Source organism: Eptatretus burgeri, chromosome 1 (assembly GCF_056783735.1).
Source record: "Eptatretus burgeri isolate ZD-2024b chromosome 1, Ebu_testis_v1, whole genome shotgun sequence".
NCBI classification, from domain to species: Eukaryota; Metazoa; Chordata; class Myxini; order Myxiniformes; family Myxinidae; genus Eptatretus; species Eptatretus burgeri.
The window spans coordinates 142,114,829-142,141,494 of NC_140961.1; the positions used below are offsets into that span (position 1 = coordinate 142,114,829).

Genomic DNA, 26,666 nt, shown 5'->3' on the forward strand with positions numbered 1-26,666 from the left:
AAGCCGGCATGTCAGTCATACGGAAAGCCTTATTCAAGTTGATAAATTGATGGAAAGCCATTTGTGCGACCATTGCAGTCACTCGCTAACATGTTGCTTACGGCAAGCCATATGAACAAAAATATCAATGTAAAAGTTCATTTGTTTCCATGAGATTAGTGCATCTTCTCCAGAGTCTGAGAAGGACCCCAAAACCGTGAGACTCACGGAGAGTCCGTGACAATTGACACGTCTTCACCTCTCCTCCGCACTTCCCTTCTTTCATACACCAATTCCTCCTCTTTATGGGTATGTAATTTGTAGATTCTTACTTCATACCAAAATGCAGATTCTGTGGCAAACATTGAACACCAAGAAACGCTTTAGTAGTGGGGCAACTTAGCTAAATATAGCATAACAATTGTGCATTTTGTGAGGAAAGCACCACATTTGGAACACTAGTAGCCAATCATATTATGAACAGATTTGGATATTGGGCCATCTCAAATTCAGCCGCTGATTAACTGCCATTTTCCTGAGTGTACGGCTGTGGCAGCCATTTTCCACTGCCATCAAAAATTTGAGATGGCCCAATATCCAAATCTGTTCATAATATGATAGGCTACTAGTGTTCCAAATTTGGTGCTTTCCTCACAAAATGCACAATTGTTATGCTGTATTTAGCTAAGTTGCCCCACTATAGTGGGATATTTCAATATTTATTTTTATCACTAAGTTTGCACCTTTGATTTTTTTTCTTCCTGGAGTGATTTTCACTCCACAACTGCAGAAACAAAATGGAAGTTTACAACTCTGATTTGTCGTCACAATGGAAAAAAAAAAAAACTCGAAGGGTTGTTTGTTTTTCTCCGAGTGTATATTTGGCGTTTGATGTAACTTTTACGTTAAAGTAATTTTACGTAGGAGAATTTTTTTTATGGCAAATAAACTGCTTCAATGGCTTTACAACTAATTTCTCGGTAATTGTTTCAATGTGTTTGTTTGAAAAAAAAAAAAAAATGTGATAATCTGGGTTCGAAAATCGGTTCGAAGTAGTGTGGTGGTTGAGTTACAGGATGAATCAAAGAGCATTAATTATACAACTAATGAAGAACGAGACTTTTTCCACTTCGGGTCCAAAAAGGTCGCGAACAAAAGCGCACCCTCTCCATATACTTCAGGTGCAGCTGCACGAGGAATGGTCAGTGGCTCACCCGTGGAGGAGGAGGTCTTTCAATGCCCCATTAGCCGTTAATAAAAGCAGGAATGCCTGCTTCGCCCGTCCACCCTGCCAGACGAGCCGATGCATCAGAAAAGACAGGGTTGGCGGCCCAGAGCAGGGATGATGGACGAGGGGGTGAGGGTTCGGCCCCAAAAAGAAGGAAGTGTGCACCGTGTTGGGGTTAGGGGTGGCACGGGGAGGGGGGAGCGATAGAGGCAGAGATGGCTGGTAATTAGGAGGCACTCCAGAGCAGAAGCGACACGGGCAGATTGTTGGTGTGCCATGTCTGGGTGCATTCCAGCGCAGCTTGCCCCCCATTCCTTGTGACTGCTGGATCCCTGCAGGCGTGGCTAACACAGCTGAGTGCACAGTTTTTTGTTAGTTTTTTTTTTATCCTCAGCCTGATGGACCAACACTATGCTGATCTGCTTTGTATTAGGGGGTGTAGCTTGTACAAGAGCGGTTCATTAGAAACCTTTTATTGAAACCGTTGAAGACAATTTCCAAAACAGCAGGATTTTGGCACGTCACTTGTGGGTAAATAAATGGACAGCTGATAAATGATTGGTGATTCACACAGTCAAAATTATCTTGAGTTTCGTGCCGTTTAAGCCTTTCAATTCACAAAGGCAGTTTGAGGTTGAAATATGTATTCATATATTTTACTGTCGAACATGTAAAAACTAGAGAGTTCATAGAGCACCTTACCCCGCGAAGTCTTGAGAAAAAGCAGATGGGTGGGGTCTGTGAGCGGAAAATTTGATTGGTTGTGATGATGCAAAATGGTGTAAATATTTTGTCCAAGTACTGATAAACGGAAGGGTTTTGAATGTGGCAAAAAATGCAATATGTGTTCCACACTGTTCAAGTATCTATCTATAATTCCAGCAATCTCTGTGTGTCTGTCTGTCTGTCTGTCTGTCTGTCTGCGACCGCCGTTTCTCGACAACCACTGGTCCGATCTAATTGAAACTTGCCAGGTATATTGCTGGGGACCTGAGGATGTGCCTTTTCAAGGTTTGATATTAATCGGACAAGTACTTCCCAAGTTATGGCCATTTATTTACCAAACCAATGACAAGACACGGTGCGATGACGTCACAATTGGCGTCACAATTCTTCTTCGTATTTTTTTCTTTTTCTTTTTTGCACGTACGGGCCCGCGCTAGTATGATTAAGTTTAAATAAAGTAAATATTTTAATGGTCATAGAATTTTTCGGAAATTTACCGCTGTTCGGCGTGTTTTAAACCACCTTTATTAAACACGTCACATTCGTTTTTCGTGCCTGTTGTTTGTGTCCTTTATGACATCCTTAAAACAGTAAGTTTCCTGTTTGGAATGATTTTCAATTTGGTTTCATTCCCAGACATGCAGACAGAGTAAAAAAAAAAAATCAAAAAATCTCTCACTCCTTTCTGCGCATGTGCGATCGGGACAAATTCACAGTCAAAGTACTGTTAAACTGCAGATTTATTTCCTGATTTATGTTCAATAATATAATATTCAATTGTAATTAAGTTGTTCCTCGATCATAAACTGACATTTGTAGACAGACAGACAGACAGACAAAGTGAACCAAATGCTTAGTTCAGACTTTCGTTTCACGTGTGCGAGGTAATAATATTGCAATGTCAAAATTTTGTGTCATTGACATAAGTTGCACAAGTGAGAGAGGAAGTGATATCACATTGGTCAAAACGTTATTGATAAACCAATATGACGGCCAATATAGTCACGTGTAACCTTAAGTTAAACGTCGGGGAGCTGAAATTTAGAGGAGACTGTCTGCACCATTAGATGGTGGGTTTGTTTCATGTCGTTGTGCGTTTAGCCGGTGAAGTCAGTTCAAAAATGGCTGTGGATTTGTGAGCGATCTTGAGCATTCTCAGGTGCAACCAACCGCAGGTCACTCAACAAATATTAAATATGTTGAACTCAACACTCGAGATCACTCGAAATATGAAATCACAGAAAAATTTCATATCATTCCTTGACGTTTGCAAACAATAATTTATTCTTATTACCTCCGACAACCGAAGGTGGAAGGCAGTAATGTTTTCACCCCTTTTCTGTCTGTCTGTCTGTTGGGTCGCCACAATAGGTGACCCTTCTTGCCAATAATTCTGTCTGTTTGTTTGGATGTTTGTTCGTTTGTCATCAGCATAATTGGTAGTAAACGTGGGCGGATTTTGACCAAACTCGGGTGGTAGGTACATCTTATGACCTCGTGCTTTGGAAATTGTGATGGTTGCTAGGGACGCTTTGGTTCCCTAGCAACAACCGAAAAACCCTCAAAATCCGGTACCGTTCACGCAAAAACAATTCAGAAAGCCATTATCCCACGTAGGGTTATGAAATTTGGCATGAATCATCTACAGGTGATGCTATACCAAGTATATTCCGGTTTTTGTGATGTATGGAATAGTTTACCCGCAGCACCCCCTATAAATGGGGTATGCACGAAAATTGGCGAAAATTGAAGGCCCCCTAGCGACCAGGTGAGTGCATCGATATGAATGAAACTTTGCAGGTTCATGGTACTCAATGAGTACTACAACTTTGCCTCAGGACATATTGACCGATATTGCTTAGGTCAGGGGTCAAAGGTCAATTAGTGCAAAAATCGATAATATGCGAGAGCTGGAGGTGTCTTCGCGCCAAATGCTACTCCTCCGAGGGTTATGGTCGGATGGTCATGAAAATTCACACTAATTGTCTGGAATACATTGTGCACAAACGATCGAGCCGGATTTTCGATTTAGATCTTTGTTCACCCACAGCACCCCCTCGAACTTTGGGGATTTCCCATTTCAAACCGCATTTTGGGTACTTGTCATTCAAATGGATACCGAGTAGTTATCAGTAGATGCAACCCGATGAGATTTGGTTTGCAGAATCTTAAGGTGATTCTCTATCCGCTATATGACATCCATTTTGTTCTATATCTTATAGTTTCCAAATGGTAACCCTCTCAACTTGGGTGCCCGAGGGCCATTGAGTATTCCCGCTGAAAATTCAAAGTACACTAGCTCCAAGACGGTTGAACCAAATTGAATGAATCTTTACATGCTTATAGACCGTAATGAGTACTACAACTTTGCTTATTTGCATAATGACCTATCTCGAGTAGTTCAGGGGGAAAAGGTCAATAAGTGCATTTTTGGGCGAAATTACCATTCAAGGCACCCTTGCTCCTACACGGGTTAACCGATAGGAATGAAAGTTCATAGGTACAGAGTACTCAATGAGTACTACAACTTTGTTTCAGGACATATTGACCTATCTCGGCTGGGTCAGGGGTCAAAGGTCAATGAGTGCATTGTTCGGGCAAAATGACCATTCAAAGCCCCCTTGCTTCTACACGGTTAACCGATTCGATTTCAATTTCGTAAGTACTTCGTACTAGATTATCTCAGATCAGGGGTCAAAGGTATTCGGATGCTCGACGACCCATGGCCGCCTACCAGCTTGTCTGTCTGTTTGTTTGATTGTGTGCAGGATATCTCAACAAGTTGTGGATGTATTCGGATGAAATTTGGTGGGCAGGTTGGGTGTGTGACACAACGACCTGATTAGATTTTGGTGAAGATCCGGATCCGGATCCGACGACTAGAGTTTTTAAAAGTGATTCTTCACCATTGAGAGATTGGGCCAAAAATGATATATAACACAATATCTCAAAAAGTTGTGGATGGATTCTGATGAAACTTGGTGGACGCATTGGCTGTGTGACAAGGCAGAATAGTTTCAATTATGGTGAATATCCGAATCTGGATTCGGATCTAACATTCTTTAAAGTGATTCTTCACCATTGAGAGATCGGGCTAAACTAATATATGGCACGATATCTAAAAAAGTTGTGGATGGGTTTGGATGAAACTTGGTGAAAAGATTGAGTGTGCAACAAAGACGAATTGCTTCGATTTTGTTTAAGGTCCGAATCCGGATCCAGATACGAGAATTATTTAATTTTTGAAGTGATGATCGGGCCAGAAACGATAGAAAGCATGATATTTCAAAAATGCATTGGGCCCGAAATGTTCATGTGGATCAGGCATGCGTGGCGGAGGTACGCACTCTGCCGAGTGCCCTTCTAGTTTGAAATTCAATGGTGCGAGTGCAAGGTGGGTACCAATTGATCTGCTTTTGGCAGACTTCAAAAGACTTTGGTACTCTGGTGTAGATGGGTTGGAAAGTCTGAAATCACCCCCACTCCCTCCACATTCCATGCAGTCAAGACTTACTACCTTGTGATGTCTCCTACAAAAGATAATTTGAGAATTTGTATATTTATATTGTTCCGGTTCTTGGAACCGTATGCATACAAACATACAGTTGTCCCGAAGTCAGTTATTCCGTCAAGTATATGTGTAGATAGAACCCCTCCTTGTGTTTAGTGGGATATCAAAGGGGTGCGTTGCGATGTTTTTTTTAGTTACATTAATAAATCTTTATATCCCCTCCATTATGAACCACAGTACCTTGCTCTCGCATGGGCGGAACAAACGCTTGTTCGCCTACTCGCCCAACCGGCGACTCGCTGTCCGAGGCAAAATCCTCTTGCAGTAGTTCCTTATTGGCGAGTCCGCACGTGTGGAGTGGGCGATCTTCCCGGTATGGCCAAAACCCCGCCCAGAAAGGGCAGCCCCATGGAAGCCCCGTCCAATCAGGGCGAACAGTGACGTCGGCTTCACCAAGGCCCCTACCCACTGAGGGCGATCTATAAATTATGACACTATCCTCAGGGTAGAGTGCTGAGAGGGTGAGCGAGAGAGTTGGAGGGTTCGTTGGTAGAGTGCTGAGAGGGTGAGCGAGTGAGCTGGAAAGTGAGTCTTTTCGTCTGGTGAGCTGGAAAGTGAGTCGTCTTGGGAGTGAGCTGGAAACCCTGATCCCCGCCTCGGACTCCGCTCTATTCGACCCGGGCTCTTTCGCAGACACGGTCTCCATGCGGGCGGCCGTGGACCGAGCCGCATGACCATTGGCAGGTGCCGCACCACGGAGCACCTCTTCCCTCCAACGTTCAGGTACCCGAGAGAACTGCGATCTCAGCTCACCTCCCTCTCTGGCAGCAAACGGTCCTTGGCCATACATCTGGGTTTATTTTTGTCTGAGTGTGCGGCGCCGTGTTTAAGTAGAATTGCATAAGTGTTTTTATTTGATCATTGTAAATCTTGCCTGTTTTATTCCCGCGTAAGTCTGCTCTGTGTCTCCTTTGTAAGTTGCTGTAAAATTGTCGCACCACATCTTTCTCTCATCTTCCCCTGCATAACATTCCCAATAAACCTGTTCCTGTACCACATACATTTCCTCGATTTCGTGCAAATAAATCATCGTAGAAATGTTCCCAGTTCGTTTTCGTCTTTTCCTTCATTGTTCCAGCATGGTTCGGATCTAAGTTCAGCCGGGTCTTATCCCCGATAATCTGTTCATTCTTAGGGGTACGTCCTTGGTAGTTCCGCTCAGCTGCATCCGATCCGGAGTTGGTAGTTGGTACTCTACCATAGTTGGTAGAGTGACCCGGTTCGGGCAAGGCGTACCACGAGGGCGTGGTTCCCCGGTAGACGACACCGCGTGGTTAATTAGGTAAATTGGTTCTAGAAAAAAAGACCCTACGCTACGTGGTGGAGGTATTGGCGTCCACGGTCGGCTAAGCGACCCGCCGCGTCACGGAGTTGTCCGTGAGCGATGGCCTGCAATTCCCCCACCTCGTGGGTACCACGAGCGTGGTTTCTGTCTTGGCCGTGTAGCATATCTGGGAGAGGGAACTCAAGGCAGGGGGGAAACCTCAATTCTCTCCACGTAAATGTGTATCATATAGCACCATTTTGTGGTAGCCGGAATTACAAATCATCTTCCTCTTATATAAAAGATAAAATATATAATTCACCGATAAAGAAAGTTGAAACAACTGATTGTATGCATTACGGTTTTGATGAAATTCGAAATTTTCAAAAAGTTTCATTTCATTCATTTGAAACGGAGGTTCAAACCAAAGCATCCAACACTGAGCTTTGCAGCGAAGCAGAAGTGGTTTTTGCTCACGCAACATATCAGCAGCAAGGATGGTTGGCGAAGGTGATGTTTGCTAACTTCCAAAAAGCAGATGAAAGATGACCAAGTTACAACATGCCGTGTTTTGATGAAATCCATCAGCTAAGCGACGGGTAAAGTTCCTAGTTTCATATACTCGGACCATATTGAGAGAAGAGACCCCGGGTGGCATAAAGTTCACAAATGATGACAACGGTTTGTTTTTGGTTCTTGTACGTGTCACGAGTGCAGAGGTTAGTGCACTTACCTTACCTGGTCTGGTTTCGATTCTCAGCCTGACTATTAACTGTCGGATTGGTGTTTTGAGGCAGGGCATTGCAACCCAAAGTACACTGTCCCAGGTATAGATGGTAAGCTCGGTGTCCCGTCTGCGAGCATTAATTGGTGGACTTTAAAAATCCCACGGTGTGTTTTGTCGAAGAGTATCACCACGAGTTACCACTGCTACCCTTGCCAAATTCCAAATTCATGTCATAACGTAGCACTCCTGCTGGAGAGGACTGGGAACAGCCAGCAGGAAAATTGTCCGTTACACCTATATGAAGAGGAGGCAATGCCCACGAGGACATGCTACATATGACAGGCGATGATGACAAGAGGGTTGATCAATAAGTGTTTGGCATAACATTAACGTATGTCGCACAATAGAATGAAGGTAACTAATGAGTTAAAGGTTGAACTTCTTGTAAAACGACCGTATAATAAAAAAAATGACTCCATCTCCTGAAGGTCATGGTGTAAGAATTGCTTGTCATCAGCCATTGTGGTCATCCCCATTAGTACAATTTGACAGAGCTAATCATTTAATTTCGAGCTCAACCACAATTATCTTGGCAAATTAGAGAGAGAGAGAGAGAAAAGAGACTTCGTCCGAAAGTTCCAACACTTAAATGTTTTGTTTTGATGTTGCTCTTGCAAATCAAAAGCTAATAGAGTCTGGCATTATGCGGAGGATTTATTGTCAGATTGCATGTTTTTGTGCCTCAACACATCATATGACATTCTTTGTTTTGGTTCTTAATGTCCTGATGCGGTACGAAGGACATGACACCGGAGTGTTTTTCAAATTAAAATTTCATGTAACCTCGGTTATCCAATCCGAGTGAATATCTCACGGCTGCTTGTCCACCAGCGGCACCTCCAAGCATTCTCATCATGGAGTTGCAGCAAAATCCACCAACGGTATCATTTATCTCGCAGGGAGGTCAAGGCATCAATGTGTGTGCCATACCTCGGGTGGACGTTAAAGATCTCATGGTGTCTTTATTGCAACAAGTCCCAAATTCCTGCCCTAACCCACAGAAGGTGTCCAATCAGCAGTTTCGGCCTCAACCGATGATGCCACTCACAGCAATGTGCTGCACACGAAAGAAGAGGACGAAGAAGAGACTCACGTGATCAATGGCAAAGATAATGCGTCACTAAATTTACCTGTTTTAGTGAACAACGGTTTTTTTTTTTTAATTTGGATTGGCACCGAGGAAGTGGACAAGAGAGTAAGAATAATCACCTGCTGCTTTTTCATGGAAATAAATGCATGCAGACATGCATCGTCTACCACGTGTGAGCTTCGATCACGACTAACGGAATTCTAAAAGCAACAGACTTCCAGATCCAGCCCTCTGCTTTCAATTGCAAATGTTGCCAGTGTTAATGCACTGCCATTCCTCACATCCTAAAGTCAACACCTCTGTTTTGGACCACATTGGCGAGTCACGAAGCCCAGATATCATTGCTGTGCCAATTTCTACTCCCAACACAAACCCCCTTCGAACTCACATTAAAAAACAGAAAATCAAAATGAGAGTTTTTGTATTCTGCACAAACAATGGATATACTTTACATTTTGGGTGCAATAATATGCTTATTCCAAATGTACACATGAAAGCTTCGGGAAGATAAGGAACGAGAGCATATAATGTTTCTGTATGTCTATGTATCGGAGCAAGGTGTCGTATTTTGGGGGAAATCGAACCAGTTGTATTTTAGTATTTGTATTCTGTAAGCAGAATGGAAATTAACATACAAATGGCTCACATTCATCAAAGGACTACACTGAATGCAAGTAGCCGTCGCAATTTGGCCCATCGTTGCCATGCTGCACTCCAGGGTCTCTGTCTGTCTGTCCGTCCGTCCATTCCTGTCCACACTCTAACTCCCAAAGTTTTCAACTTTCACGTTTCATATTTGGTACATAGGTACAGACTGTGGAGACGGTGTGTCGCGACATACGTTCGTCATCTAAAGTGGCTGCCATGGCAACCGGGATGCTGTTTTCCATGCAGTAGCACAATTCTGTATATTCCTTCTTGTTCGGGCGTATATTGTGCTCACTTGAGCTCTTGTTTCCTTTTTTTTTGCTTCGGAGTCACACGACACGTTAAAGTGACACACGTCAACAGCATGGAAGTACAAAGCTAGAAAGAAAGAGCGAAATAACCAATTAACAACTCAGCAACGCATCCTCCACATTCGTTGATGTTCAAGTTGTATTAAACATTTATTTTCACATCAAAAACAAAATCGAATCGAATGGAGCTTTCTTACAAGGAGTACGCAAAAATAATCAAATGATAACATGTCTGTATGGATAGTTTCCATTACATGTCAACGTACACAGTACACTAGGGGCTATGAGCCCGACCTTTGTCAGATACTCCAGCTTGTCCTAATTATACGTTAGAATAACCTTGTGCCTTGTAAGATCTCTATTTTATGCATTGAATATCATGGTCAACAAATCCTTCAACAGAGGGGACGGTGAAAGAGCCAAGAATAAGAGGAAACCCCCTCTGGCTGCCCAGATTGCTGTCGCTTCTGCGGTTAGACGGAGACTAAGCGTGTCTGCATTGCGGCCAATTGAGGTACATTCTGCCATTAGGCCCCCAGTATCAAGCCAGCCTTGGAGACGACTCCAAAACAATTGCAATTTTACTTTTTAATGTAAATAATTTGAAAAAAAAACCCATTATCCCACTGTCTGCCTGGATGGTGCACGAGTACTTTGACCTATATACCGTCAGCTGTCTCGTCTGGGTTTGATTCCTCACCAGACTATAAATTGTCATGTTGGTGTTTCACGGGGAAGGTGTCGTGTTTCACAAAAGTGCACCGTCCCTCAGATGGACGTTAAGTTGGGTGTCTGCTCGCATGAGGTTGGCGGATCTTAAAAGATGTTTCTCAACGAGTCGATGAGTTATCACCAGCACCCTGAACAAATCAAAAATTTCTGCCCAAATCACCTTCAGTCAAATGTCAGGCTCAGCTGGATATGTCTAGATCATTTGTATCTCCAGGACGGGACATTTAACTCTGAAGCATTTGCAATCTTTCTATCCGGAAGCAGTCGTACCATAACTAAATGCAATGAGATTGCCAATTTCACCAACAAGGTCATCATGACAGATGAGGCACACTTTGATTTGGCAGATTTAACTCTGCCAGATTTCTTCTTTTGGGGATTTCTGAAGTTTATAAGGAACATCCAACATCGATCGATGAATTGAAGGCAAACATCACCGCAACCATCCGCTCCATTGATCGAGAGACATTGCTTGCGGTAATGAACGATACGATGATCCGCCGTCGTGAATATGCACGAATTCGACAGCAGCCCATTTGTCTGATGTAATTTTTAAGAAATAAAGAAACAAAATCGATTTTGAAAACTTGCAGTATGTGCCGATGTTGTGTAGAAATTTTATTTTATTTGGTTTAGAAACAAAAAAGTTTACAAGGATAATAAAACCGTCAGATATGAACGCCAAACCCTGGAGTTGTCACCCCTTTTTGAGTTTGTGTCAGCATCATGTTCTTAGGACCTCCCTCTGAAATGTCTTTGTTATCACTGAACGCTCTTTTATTAGTTTGATTCCTGTCTGTTTTGGCTTGAACCATTCTCTGTTCAATGGTCTAATGGGGGAGCATGGTTAACCGTAAACAGGAGAGCTTATTATCGCAGGTGAAGCTCGGGCTTGATGAGCCAAAAGACCTTTTCTGGTGTCTGATGTTTTTTTTTTTTGTTTTTTTTAAATATTTAGATTGTTTTATTGCATTTAAAGATGTTGCGAGCTAAAGTGTCCCCTCAATTGTTTTCCAGCTGTCTGCAGGCCGTGTAACAACACAGAATTGCTGCTGGCAGTGTGCACCAGCGACGTGGGTAAGTCTGGCAAAGCTGGGAATCTACTTCTGATCTTCACAACCCACCTTCTCATGATTTCATCTGTCATCGAACAAACCTTGCAGCACAGATTATGATAATGTCATAGGTGGTAATCACATCGGTAGCTTAATGCATATTGATTAATTCTGCCGGTTGCATCATCATTGCTGCAGCAGGGCTGTTAGCAGGGCTGTCTCTGCACATTTGGGTAGGAATTTGCAATTTGTTCAGGGTTCTTGCAATAACTCACCAACTCCTATCAAAAGACACCGTGGGATCCTTAATGCCCACTGGAAATCAATGCTGGCAGTCGGGTTCCCAGGGATGGCACACTCGATGATGCAACGTCAGTCAGTCTGACAGCCCACAAAGAATCGGTCGGACGGTTTATCTTCATTCAGGAATCAAACCCAAACGAATTCCGAACCCAATTTAGCAGTGAATTTGCTTCCTCAACCCCATCCTGACTGATATGTAGTGCTAGTTATTGTGGTCTGGCAGCTTAGCTCAGCAGAGGAAGCATACTCACATGTGATGGCATCTTGGCTCGGATGTAGCGTATTCACATCGGAGCTATATAGTGTGGGTTTAATTCCCAACCTGAATATAAATTGTTATGCTGGTGCTTCGCAGGCATCAATGCCACCATCCTTAAGAGACATGTTAAACTGGGCGTCCCATGTCCGTACCATTAGAGCTGGTGGATGTTAAAGATCCCACAGTGTCTTTTGCAAGAGTAGTTGGTGCCCTGCCCAAACTCCAAATTCCTACTAAACCTCGAGCATCCTGCGACAGAGTGGCAACCTGTCCAGGGTAGCTTCCTCGCCAGCAAACCTCCATGACTTGCCATGAGTGCCCCGATGCTCTGTGATGAGTAATGATAGACAGATGGCAAAAAGTATCCCTATCTCCCTCTGATGAAGCTGTGCCACATCGGTTCTGAACTTGAGAAACATTATTTTAGCCATAAATGTGAAGGTGGTTTGGCAGATACGGTAATGATAATAATATAGCATCCCCTTGAAAATTCACCCTCAGTAAACAAATTGGAATTTTTATGATTGCTTGAAACACTCGCTCCCGACAGTGTGGGAGCGGCCAGGGTGGATCGTGTTATTATCATTATTATTATACTGTTGTCATTATTGTTTTTTGTTGTTAGCTCATCTGCCACGCTGTGGGAGATGGGGTTTTGAAATTGTGTGTGTGTGTGTGTGTGTGTGTGTGTGTGTGTGTGTGTGTGTGTGTGTGTGTGTGTGTGTTACTGTATGTGAAGACCACAACCTTTTTACGATTTCAGCTTCTTGTCAAAGGGTAAAGTCACAGTAAGTACAAACAGGTATTATCAGCGCATCCGCTGTGCAGCGCGAGACGGCCTGGTTTTGCAATCGCTTCCATGTTTCTTGATTTACCATTTGAGCTTTTGTCATCAAATTTTCAACAAACCTTTATTATGAGAACATGAATAAAATGAACAATGAACATAAAAAAATATATGTTTTTAGCTGTTGTTTTTGTCAAGTTTAATTTGAGTACAAAGCTGATGCGGATCGCATCCTACCTCAGAATTTTGAGATGCTTTCGAGTTACTTTTGTTTTTTTTTTTGGGAGCATCCTTTGTAAAAAACGTCCAAAGATCCACCAGAACACAGAATTTTTCCAAGGTGGAAAATGGCAAAAAAAAACAAAACATGGGAATTCCTTGTGATTTTTTTGCAGTCGAGGTGAAAGCAAAATAGGCGAAACGCGTGCGAAAATGAGATGTAGTCATCCGAAGCGTCACTCGTGATACCCTCTCCCACCACCGCCACCGCCACATGGAGCGGCGCCACTCGGAACACCTTTACATCGAGAATTCGTGCCGGTCTTACCTCTCTGGTGGATCGTTCTGGTTCATAAAATGAGGTTTTCACTTTTCCTCTTTAAAGCTTGTTTCATTCTCATACGAGCGTTCGTCATTGTGTCAAAATTGCATCACCTGCAAGTCATTGACTCAGGAGCAATGTGCTCGCTGCTCCCTGTTGGGATTTGTGCTTCCGTTGCGGCGATCAATGCAGATGTGTCCATTTTAACAAGTTGAACAAAATGAATCAGCGACAGGTTCTTGGGGAATTTGTTGATTTACATAAGAAAACCCATAATCGAGGAGAGGCCGTTCGGCCAATCGTGCCAATGTCATCAAAAACATCAATCAATAGACTCAAATATCCTGTCACTTTGCCGTCCATTAATTCAAACCTCAACCCAACAATCGACTACGACTATTGGTTTAACAGCCCAACTGATTCCCACATTGTTGTGGGGTCGGACATGGAAGATTTTTCGGCCAAATCTTTCATGAACCACCGAGCCAGGCGTAATGGTTTGGTTGAAGGTGCTCGAGGCAGGAAGTTCTAATTTCATGATGGTGTCGGCAATAACTCCTCTACTCTTCAGGAAATATTTCCATGGGATTCACAACATGCGCTAATGAATAGAGCCGGTAGACCGGTCCATCGGCTCAACATCCTCTCGATGAACCGTGCACACATTGATGCATCGGTGCAAAACACCAAGGTGACAGATTACATCCAGGTCAGGATTCAAACCCAGGCTCAAGAGTTCAATGGCGAGCGCAAATATCTCTCGACTATCCTGCCACCCGTAAAAAAAATGCAATCATCTCACGTCAAGTCTTGAGTGTTAAAATGGTCTTTTAATGTCACAATCACCACCCAGACTACATGCGCGCCGCATGTAAATGCCGCTCAGATATGACAATTATCACTTGATCTCGCACTTGAGGTTCACCCTTCCAAGAATCCTCATGAGGATGTTGCAGTGGTTTCAGACCAAAAATATACCACTTGCGGCATCACGGTGAATTACTCTCTCAACCCATGCATGGAATTTGGCTTTGGTCCACCCAAAGGCCCGGCCTATCTCTGCAAAAGATGCAGTGGGCTTTAAGTTGTCCACAGAGCGACAACAAGCAGATAAGAGAGCCAGTGTATCATCCCATCTTTAGGGTGGCGCGTTTTAAGATGCAGTTCTTTCTGCTGGTACTGCACCAGATGTGAGGCTTAGTCAGATCCAATCCATTGGGCATGGAACCCAGAACTTTGTGGCTCAAACCATTTCAAACACCTGTAGCTGAACATCAGTCTTGGCCAGCCGGTTCATGAAAGATTTAGGCGAAAAACCTTCCCCCTTCGGACCCCACAAGAAGACGTATTAGTCGGAAAGTTAGGTAACGTAAAACCAGAAAACAAAATTTGAAGTCTCAGAAAATCCTTATTTTTTTTTTTTCTTATAACTGTGGCTTAACCCCTCTTACATTCATTAATCCTGTCGCTCTGACCCTTCATTGAAAAATTCTCTTTTCATTGCTGCACGTGAAACAAATGCCTGACCTGCAAGTCCTGTACCCCCCCCCAACCCCCCTGCATGAAAGAAAAAGTCTGCTAAGAAGGTCACGGCCACATTAAACATGAGCTAATAACATCTGCTTGGGATTAGCACACCTACTGCATTGGAATGGCTGTAACACGCATCTCATACCGCATGTTGACTGCGCTCAGTTTCACTTCAATGCGCCACTTCTTCTTTACTCCAAACCGTTACTGAATGCGTTTCCCATTCAATCGCTGTGTTAAGAAGTCACGTTCGTGAGTGACAATATAATGGTCTCATCCAGTCGGAGTCATTCATTAACTGAAACCTCAGCTGTCAGTGTAATTCGATTAGCATATAAATTAAATAAAAGAAGAAGAAGAAGAAGAAAAAAACTCTCATTGATAAAGCAACATCTGTCTGTGCTCCTCCGGTGCAAGAAAATGGATCTTTGTGACGTTTACAGTTTTAAGAGAACGACTGATGTGTAATGTCTAGTAAGCCGAGCGATGAATGTGAAGCGGCGTTTAATGGCCAAAGTTCTTTTGTTGTAAATTTATTTAAATAAATACAAAAACAGAATGGGTCTTAACATCCACATTGGCTGACAGGGTGACCTAGAGGTACGTCAACTCACCTCTAAACTGTTTAATCTGGGTTTGAATCCTCACTCAGCTATAAACTGTCGTCCTGGTGTTTCACAGGCTGGGTGAATCAACAATGTGTGTGTCGTCCCTTGGATGGACGTCAAATGGGTATCCCATCTGCCGGCATTTGTTGACGGATGTTCAAGTCCAATGGTGTCGTTCGTGAAGAGTCGGTGAGCTGTCGCCGGCACCCTGGGCAAATTCTAAATTCCTGCCATAACTAGCAGAGGGCATTGCATCAGCAGCATGGCCATGCCCTCAGCCAATGATACTACCCCACAGCCTTGTGCTGCATACGAACAAAGAACATTCAGTTCAGTTTTTCGCAGAGGGCTGAATGGAAGGATAGCTTACAGGTGTGCGCACTCACCTTTGAGCTGGCTATCTTGGATTCTAATCTCAACCAAGCTTTGAACTGTCTTGGTGCTAATGCATGCAAGATGAGGCATCGATGCTTTGATGCCACTTGAGCTGACCACATGAAATGGCATAGCATGCCTGGCCTGTGTTGTGTATGTGTGTTTGTGTGCGTGTATGTATGTATATATATATATATATATATATATATATATATATATATATATATATATATATATATATATATATATATATTATACAGATGATTCACCAACAAGCGATGAAATCATTCTGGCAGCTCAGCGGATGTGTAGCATTGGCATTATCATGTGTGTACTATTGGTAAATGTCTTGACAACGTGGAGGAACTCTGGGAAAGTTTACATTGTGTAGCCTTTCATGGTTGCTTCATGCAGCTTCTTTAGCCAGAAGAGCATGGGAGCAGTCATATCTATCTATATATCTGTATATATATATATATATATATATATATATATATATATATTTTTTCGATATATATATATATATATATTCATCTTGAGCAACAAAAGGCGTGTTTGTGTTGGCAACTTGCCGACTTCTTTCCATCCCTTGTCGGTGTTGCTGGATTTGTACCCACCACAATGACCAACACCATGGTTTTACAATTGAATTCCTTTGCACCACTGCATATTCCTTCCTGAGCACATATACTATGACTGTGCGTCATCCATGGGAAGGACGTTAAACCGGAGCACCAGTTGTTCGGCAATGGGCATTGGTGCAGTTTAAAGAGCCTAATATGTCTTTAGCAAAGAGTGGGCGAGTTATCGCCGGCACCATGCACAAATTATTAATTATTGCCTCCTTCGGTGGAACCTCAGGCCTGGTCATCCAGTTTGTGACGGACTTGGTCCTGAACCGTTCCTCGGCTGACCGCACAAGAAGTTGGGAATAAATGTGGTCGTTACATAAATAGTTAAGTAAACCATTGTTGTTGAAGATAGTTTGTAAATTTGTACATTGCAGTGATGAAACAATTACAGCCAGAAGATGTTTGTCACACTCTAACCATCGTATTCTTTTAGTTTATGTGGAACTTTACAGAATGGTTGAGAATTTTTTTTTTTTTTAATATTTAAAGGAATCTTCCTGGAGGAGTGAAACATTCCACAGCTGCAATCCTCGTAGCAGTCATCATGTGCTCAGGAAGGAAAAATGCAGAGGTGCAAAGGAATTCGCTTGTAAAACCATGGTGTTTGTCATTGTGGTGGGTGCAAATCCAGAAATACTGACAAGCGACGGAAAGAAGTCTGCAGGATGCGAACAAAATTGTCCCTTTTGTGACTTAAAATTATATATATATATATATATATATATATATATATATATATATATATATATATATATATATATATATATATATATATATATATACACACACACAATACAAGACAGGCCATGTGTGCTTTGTCATGTTGGGCGGCCAGTTCAAAGCTCATGGTCGAATCTCTCCCCCGATCCCCCCCTCCTCCCCACTTCCCATCCCTCTTTGACTTCAGGCCGTGTTTGGGTTATGGCACACTTCAGCAAACCACTGAGAAAATCATTCACAATTCAGTCCACAGAGCTGTCCTCGTTTCGTTGCGACTTTTTGAGATCCTGTTGTATGATGAAACTTTACACCTTGCTTGTAAATCCACATTTTTTTTAATTACACAAATTTTTTTTTTTTTTTTTTCAGATACAGCTGCAGGAAACGAATCTCACAATTGATGTCAACAATAATTGGAATTCTAATCCAGTTTGGAATGCAATGCTGGGGCCTTCATTTATTATGCATTCCAATATGGTGGAATTTTGAACTCCTGTTGCACCTTCACTTCCTTCGGTGTGATCTCCTTCCAACCTTAATACGAGTTCCTTTACAAGAACCTTCAATGCAGGAGGAGGCCATACGGCCCATCAAAGTCTGTATTAGTATCTACCGTACATTGTCCGTGCTCTATCCTTTTGAAACGCCGAGGCTCATGCAAGGCAGCAGCACGTACCATTTATGAAGTCTTGTGTGCGACTCGGCTAAGGTTCGAACCACTGAACTCCCAGACTCACAGAGGATGCTCTAACCATTACGCCACTGAGTCTGGTTCTTTCCCTTCTCTCTCTACTCTTGCCATACTCAGCAAACTTCTTTTCTCTCTCCTATTCTTTTCCCTTTTCTTTCTTTACTCAACTTTTTACTTTCTCACTTTAGTCCGCCTCCTACCCCCTCCAATGCGTACATGATGAATAGACGGCCACTGGAGTAAACCTGCTTTGTTGGTAAGTGACTAACTTTGAAAGGTGCCACTACTCTGTTCAACAAAACTCCTAGGCAGGCATAGGATGGAACATTTTGAGCAGAAATTGTTTTGACCCAAGGAACGCAATATGGCTCTCGTGGATAATATCCATGAAAAATGAGTGGATCTGATCCTTTTTTTCCATTGGAGACCCACTATCCGTGGAGCTGCTGTCGCAGCGATAAAGCAAGACAGGTCCTGATGAAGCAAAGTCGTCAACCGTATACTTCACCCCCGTTCAATGTAACCTTCTTGATATGTTGGCCCCTGCTGACAGCATTTTCAGTTCGATCACGAGGTTCTGCTGGAATCCAACCTAGGAGCAGACAGTTCAGAGGCGAGAGGTGTCTGAAATAAAGCTGTTTATTTCATTTCGCTACTAATCCAATGCATTGTTTGATCATCATCCCAAAAACAGTTACAACCGAGGACTTTAATCGGAAGAAGAAAAACTTGGCAGACATAGAAAGCAGGGACAACAAAGAACCACTTTCCATTCTCTGACGCTTCCCGTCCACGCCCACAGTCTTCCCGGCTGCTTTTAAAGCATCACCATTACAGAGGTGGTCATTGTGTCTCTTCACTCCCTGTGCCTGGGATGAGCTTGCTGAACAAACGCTGACGGTCGTCCGTGAATAGTCGGATTGACAGCGCCAACTCCCGATCCAACAATGAAGACTCTTCATTGTCTTTTGGCCAAGGGCAAGCCCCGCTGGCGTTGGCAGGCACGGCTGCCCTCTTGGGTCTTGTGAATGACAAATTGCGTGAGAAGAAGGGTCTTTCAGGGTGCTTCTCGAAAACTAGACTTGAACCTGCATTCTTTCGGCCATTCGATTCTACCTAGTTGCATCATACTTATATATCAAGGTCATTGTATGTTTGTTGTTTTTTTTTTTTTTTTGTACATCATACATTCTTGTTTACTCAAGTAATTCAAGAATACGCACCGCACACCTTTTTAACATTGATCTAAGACTCATGGCAGGTGCTTGTACGTGTACCTTGTTTATAGCAAACGTAGTGAGCTTCATACTTAACGCGTGCACATGAGAGAATAGGAAACAACAACAACAACAACACAATACCCTGGCAATTTGGAATCCGTGTCGTTGGCTATGACCCTTTTGCATCCGGTTTTTTTTTTTGCTTCCGGTTTTGTCATGGGGAATGATGCATGCCAGGAGATAAAGGCATCGTCAGAGACATGAAAGACCCAATTATCAGACATGGTGTATATTTCCTCCACTGCTTTTAATAAAGATAACGCCCACATCATCAAAAAATAATTTTTAATCGTGATTTACATTATTTGATCGCTGATCCCGAATCCAGGCCGAAGTAACCGGAAATTGCGTATACAGTTGTGAACAAGTTATAGGTAAAGTCAGAAGCAAATAAAAGAAGAATTCTAGGTTCGCTTCTTGGCTTTGCCTATTCCATATTACTTGTAACGAAGCTTGCATGTTCATGAGTATATTATTAAAACGACACCTGCATTACTTTTAAAGGCGTGATCCATCTCTGGGCGCAGACTTATCCCGTTCGAGTGAATCGAGCTGGACTGATAGTATCAGGGTGTTTTTCCTATCCCTTCACTGCAGAATTATTTACCCCACACGCACATGAAGCAAAAAGTGGGATTGAGCAATTGGTTCACAGTCTGTCTGTCAACAAACATCAGTTTATGACCGAGGAACAACTTAATTTTAAATGAATGTTATATTTTGGACATGAATCGGAAAACGGACCTGCAGTTGAACAGTACTTTCGGATCCCGCTATTCGTGGGGGATACATTCCTGAAAAATGCCACGAATGTCAAATCCGCAAATGTCAGGGCATTGTTTCAATGGGAAAAGTGGGGATAGGTTTCTGGCAGTTCGTGATTCATGAAAGAAAATCAAAAATCCCATTAAAAATCACAAAAAACTGCAACAAAGCCCACAAAAAACTGAAAATACAACCGCAAAAACCTGCGAAACCATGAATACGCCCACGAAAAAAAACGGTGAAACCATGAATACGCCCACAAAAAAATTGCAAAACCGTGAATACGCCCATGAAAAAAACACGAAAACGCGAATACGCCCAAGAAAAAACCGCGAAACCACGAGTACGCCCACGAAAAAACCGCAAAACCGCAAATACGTCCACGAAAAAACTGCGAAACCGTGAATATGCCGACGAAAAAACCACAAAACCGCGAATACGCCCATGAAAAAACCACGAAACCGCAAATACGCCCACGGAAAAAAGGCGGAACTGCAAATACGTCCACGAAAAAACCGTGAAACCGCAAATACCCCACGAAAAAACCGTGAAACTGTGAATACGCCCACGAAGAAACTGCAAAACCGTGAATACGCCCATGAAAAAACCGCGAAACCACGAATACGCCCACAAAAAACCCCGCAAAACCACGAATACACACACGAAAAAAAACCACGAAACCGTGAATACGCCCACAAAAAAAACACGTAACCGCAAATATGCCCACGAAAAAAACAGCAAAACCGTGAATATGCCCATGAAAAAAACCACGAAACCGCGAATAAGCCCATGAAAAAACCACGAAACCGCAAATACGCCCACGGAAAAAAGGCGGAACTGCGAATACGTCCACGAAAAAAACCGTGAAACCGAAAATACCCCCACGAAAAAACCGTGAAACTGTGAATACGCCCACGAAGAAACTGCAAAACCGTGAATACGCCCATGAAAAAACCGCGAAACCACGAATACGCCCACAAAAAACCCCGCAAAACCACGAATACACACACGAAAAAAAACCACGAAACCGTGAATACGCCCACAAAAAAAACACGTAACCGCAAATACGCCCACGAAAAAAACAGCAAAACCGCGAATACGCCCATGAAAAAAACCACGAAACCGCGAATACGCCCAAGAAAAAACCGCGAAACCACGAGTACGCCCACGAAAAAAACCGCAAAACCGCAAATACGTCCACGAAAAAACTGCGAAACCGTGAATATGCCGACGAAAAAACCACAAAACCGCGAATACGCCCATGAAAAAACCACGAAACCGCAAATACGCCCACGGAAAAAAGGCGGAACTGCAAATACGTCCACGAAAAAACCGTGAAACCGCAAATACCCCACGAAAAAACCGTGAAACTGTGAATACGCCCACGAAGAAACTGCAAAACCGTGAATACGCCCATGAAAAAACCGCGAAACCACGAATACGCCCACAAAAAACCCCGCAAAACCACGAATACACACACGAAAAAAAACCACGAAACCGTGAATACGCCCACAAAAAAAACACGTAACCGCAAATATGCCCACGAAAAAACAGCAAAACCGTGAATATGCCCATGAAAAAAACCACGAAACCGCGAATAAGCCCATGAAAAAACCACGAAACCGCAAATACGCCCACGGAAAAAAGGCGGAACTGCGAATACGTCCACGAAAAAAACCGTGAAACCGAAAATACCCCCACGAAAAAACCGTGAAACTGTGAATACGCCCACGAAGAAACTGCAAAACCGTGAATACGCCCATGAAAAAACCGCGAAACCACGAATACGCCCACAAAAAACCCCGCAAAACCACGAATACACACACGAAAAAAAACCACGAAACCGTGAATACGCCCACAAAAAAAACACGTAACCGCAAATACGCCCACGAAAAAAACAGCAAAACCGCGAATACGCCCATGAAAAAAACCACGAAACCGCAAATACACCTACGGGGAAAAAACGCGAAACCGCAAATACCCTCTCGAAAAAACCGTGAAGCCGTGAATATGCCCACAAAAAAACTGCGAAACCGCAAATACCCCCTCGAAAAAACCGTGAAGCTGTGAATATGCCAATGAAAAAACTCACGAAACCGCGAATACGCCCACGAAAAAACCGTGAAACCACAAATAGGCCCACAAAAAAAACCACAAAACCACGAATACACCCACGAAAAACTGCGAAACCGTGAATACGCCCACAAAAAAACCGCAAAACCGCGAATACGCCCATGAAAAAACCACAAACCGCGAATACGCCCACGAAAAAACTACGAAACCGCGAATATGCCCACGAAAAAACCGCGAAACCACGAATACGCCCACCAAGAAACACCAAAACGCCAATACACCCACGAAAAAAGCCACGAAACCGTGAATACGCCCACAAAAAAAACCGCGAATACACCCACGAAAAAACCCACGAAACCGTGAATACCCCACGAAAAATCTGCGAAACCGTGAATACGCCAGGAAAAAAATCGCGAAACTGCGAATACGCCCACCAAGAAACGCCAAAACGCCAATACACCCACGAAAAAAGCCACGAAACTGTGAATACGCCCACAAAAAAAACCGCGAATACACCCACGAAAAAACCCACGAAACCGTGAATACCCCACGAAAAATCTGCGAAACCGTGAATACGCCAGGAAAAAAATCGCGAAACTGCGAATACGCCCACGAAAAAACTGTGAAACCATGAATACGCCCCAGAAAAAAACCACGAACCTGCGAATATACCCACGAAAAAAAACGCAAAACCGTGAATACGCCAGGAAAAAAACCACGAAACCGCGAATATGCCCACCAAGAAACGCCAAACCGCCAATACGCCCACGAAAAAAACTACGAAACTGTGAATACGCCCACGAAAAAAAAAACCGCGAAACCGCAAATATGCCCACAAAAAACTGCGAAACCGCGAATACGCCCACGAAAAAAACTACGAAACCGTGAATACCCCACAAAAAATCTGCGAAACCACGAATACGCCCACGGAAAAAACCGTGAACCTGCGAATACACCCACGAGAAAAACGGCGAAACCGTGAATACGCCAGGAAAAAACCACGAAACCGCCCACAAAAAACTGCGAAACCACAAATACGCCCACAAAAATCCGTGAACCATGAATACGCCCACAAAAATCCGTGAAACCACGAATACGCCCACAAAAAACCGCCAAACCACGAATACGCCCACAAAAAAAACCACGAACATGCCAGGAAAAATCCGCGAAACCATGAATACGCCCATAAAAAACCCGCGAAACCACGAATACGCCCATAAAAAAACCGCGAAACCACGAATATGCCCACAAAAATCCTCGAAACCACGAATACGCCCACAAAAATCCGTGAAACCACGAATACGCCCACAAAAATCCGTGAAACCACGAATTGTATTCGGATCTGGATGTATTCGTATTCGGATCTTCAAAGTTGTATTCGGATCTGGATTAAATTTGGTGAACAGGTTCGGTTTGTGACAAGGACAAACTGATTAGATTTTGGTGAAGATCCGGATCCGGATCTGACGACTAGAATTTTTAAGTGATTCCTCACCATTGTTAGATGGGGCCAAAAACGTTATATACAGTATATATATATATATATATATATATATATATATATATATATATATATATATATATATATATATATATATATATATATATATATATATATATATATATATATATATATATATATATATATTGTTGCGAATTCGCGCCCGCCGGCGTGCGGACGGCCGCGTAACTCGAATCACGGCACATCACCCACCGGACGGACAATTCTGTCGTGACCCTCTCGGACCAACGCCGAGAGCTAGTCACGGGTAGGCCTTTCGACCTCACCACAATCGCGCGAATCGGCCACCCGCGTAGGATCGGGTTGTTCGCCAAACTCGACCTACCTAAGTACCAATGCGGATGGTAAACCGGGCGATTGTACCTCGCCGCAGGTCGACTCCGGACACGAGCTGCTTGGGCGCCCCTTTCCATACTATCGGGATAACCGAGCGGTGTTATCGTCGACCTGGACGGTTCAGATTAATTACCGGGATGTTGCACCCACTATGAACCCTTTACGTGAAGCAAGATGGAGGGTCAATTAAAAGGAAGGAGACGAAGCGAAACGGGCACAGTTCAACATGCAAGCACTATATTTCCCAGCACACGGAAAGCACGTATATACAGCCATACAGAATCGAAATGCACATAAAGCAAATGTGATACAACCAACTAACGTGCACACACGGCAACACTTACACAGTTATACTTCACAGACGGCGCCAACACACATTTACACAAAGGCAAAGGAAAGAAGCCACCCTCACAGACAAGGAGGCAGACGGGCCCGTCGGCCAAATGTGCGCATGACCTGGAGGAGCGGCCAGGTCTGCGAGACCGGGGAGGTCTTACCTGCGTCCTCATGACGCGTTGGCGGGCAAGCCGCAAATGTGGCCGCGCTGCTGTGCCCCGACTCCGTGCTCCTTGATGGGTTTCGATGGCACAACGTTTGGGGTGGGGTGGGAACGGGGCCCCCTTTTGCACTATCTCAGCGCGGGGAAAATGGGGAATTGTTGATGCCCTGGGGGAGGGGAATGGCTATCTGAGTTGGGTCCCATGACGAGATGAGCGATCCCCCACACCGTAACCTCGTCGCCGACCGCCGTCCTTCTCGCCTCAGACCCGAGCTCCCTTGCTTGCAGTTCCACCGCCCTCACTCCCCTCAACTCCACCAACGCAACGCTCCTTGTCCCCAAGAGCAACCTCTCGACGACACTCTCAAAGCAACTCCAAAACCCAACTCTCTTTGCGAGTCGCCTTGCGCTCGTCTCTTTATAGCGCTCAGGAGGCGCCGATGTGCAAATTTTGGGATCAGAATGCGATTGGAGGCGGGGCCACGCAACCCCCCCCCACCTGGTCAGCCATTGGTCGGGCAAAAATGGGCGTGAACCTCTCCTGATCCTAAAATTTGCATATACGGACTTCGCATACACATGCTTGGAGGCGTGGCCAAGCCGCCCCGCGCTCGCCAATTGGACGGAGGAGAAGTGGGTGTGAAGCGTTTTTGATCCGAATTTTCCTCTCGGAAAGGCCACCATTTGCGCTCGCGGCTCAGTGCGATCAGCACCAATCGCCGAATGGGCCCGAGACAGCCCGACGTTCAGTGCTCACAGGTGGTGCGGGAATGGCCGTGGAAGCGATGATGTGGGATGAATTCGTGAAGGTGAAGGCGAAGGTGGTGGAGGGTCTTCTGTGGTGAGGGTTGGCATTGTGGTTGTTGTCTGCGGGTTGGAGCGTGGTTGTAGTTGGTGATGATGGCTGGCGTGGTGGTTAAGGTTGTAGTGTGATGGCGGTTGAGACGTGGTTGGTTCAAAATAACGGCAGAAAAAATGGCTAACTCAAAGCGTCGCAGCCCGGATGAATCACATAAATTCCCTCTATACAACAGGTTTGGGCTAACTACACATGTACCTCTGAAGATATCTCTCCTGAGGGCCCTTTATGGTGTAATGCGAATTTCCACAGCCGTAACAATATATAGCACAATATCTCAAAAAGTTTGGACAGATTTGGACAAAACTTGGTGGACACTTTGGGTGTTTGACAAGGAAGAATTCTTCCAATTTTGGTGAAGATCCGAATCCTTATCCGATAATTTTTTAAGTGATTCTTCAACATCGAGAGATAGGACTCAACTAATATACAGCAAGATATCTCAAAAAGGTTGTGGATGGATTCGGATGAAACTTGGTGGACAGGTTGGGTGTGTGACCACAACTAATTGATACGATTTTAGTGAAGATCTTAATCCAGATCTGGATTCGAGATTTATTTAGTTAACCTCCGCCATCGAAGATCGGAGGTTACTGTTTTCACCCCTTTCTGTTTGTTATCTTGCCAAAACGAAGTTTTTGCAAGATATGTTAGTCAGCTTGTATGTTTTTATTTTATTTTATTTTATTTTTTGTTTGTCTGTAATCACGTATAAAAAATTCTGCAGAACACAGTTATCATTGGAAATTTTTGTAACTTCGCATATCAGAGGCCTATAGAGGTCCCTTTTAGCGCATAAAATTTTGAAGGTCAAGGTCACAGGTCAAGGTCACTTTGTCACAAATCAGGGGAGTCGACGAAACCCTTATTTTTTGAGTAATTTTGATCAGATCGTCTTCAAACTTCATGGGAATAGAGTTCATGGTCTGGCGCTCAGCTGATTAATTTTTCGTGGCGATTGGCCTTGACCTTCATATGTTTTTTTTTTTTTTTGTCTGTAATCACATATAAATCACTCTGCAGAGCACAGTTATCATTGGAAATTTTTGTAACTTCGCATATCAGAGGCCTATAGAGGTCCCTTTCAGCGCATAAAATTTTGAAGGTCAAGGTCAAAGGTCAAGGTCACTTTGTCGCAAATCAGGGGAGTCGACGAAAGCCTTATTTTTTGAGTAATTTTAATTGAATCTTCTCCAAACTTTATGGGAATGTAGTATATGGTCAGACGCTCAGCTGATTCGTTTTTGGTGGCGATTGGCATTGACCTTCATGGTTAGCGCCTGAGGTCAAACATATTTGACCCCAAGGTCAAATTTTCAAGTTTTAGGAACCATATCGTGTAGTACCTCAAATTGAACACCTTGATGAGTGCTTTCTAGATATGTCAAGCTTTAGACATTATGACGTCATTTGGTGACGTTATGAGGCAAACACATATTTTTCATGGCTACTCTGTAGAACGATTCTCATCGGAATCTCTCGTCGGCAGATATTC

General features: G+C 43.6%; 1 protein-coding gene across 1 annotated transcript in view; it reads left to right on the top strand.

The window, feature by feature from the left end:
• Positions 1-26,666, top strand: part of METRNL (meteorin like, glial cell differentiation regulator) — a 45,727-nt gene that overhangs the window by 10,527 nt on the left and 8,534 nt on the right. The window contains exon 3 of the mRNA XM_085845829.1: positions 11,354-11,413. Coding sequence (XP_085701955.1) covers positions 11,354-11,413 — 60 coding nt within the window. The remainder of the gene's footprint in view (positions 1-11,353; positions 11,414-26,666) is intronic.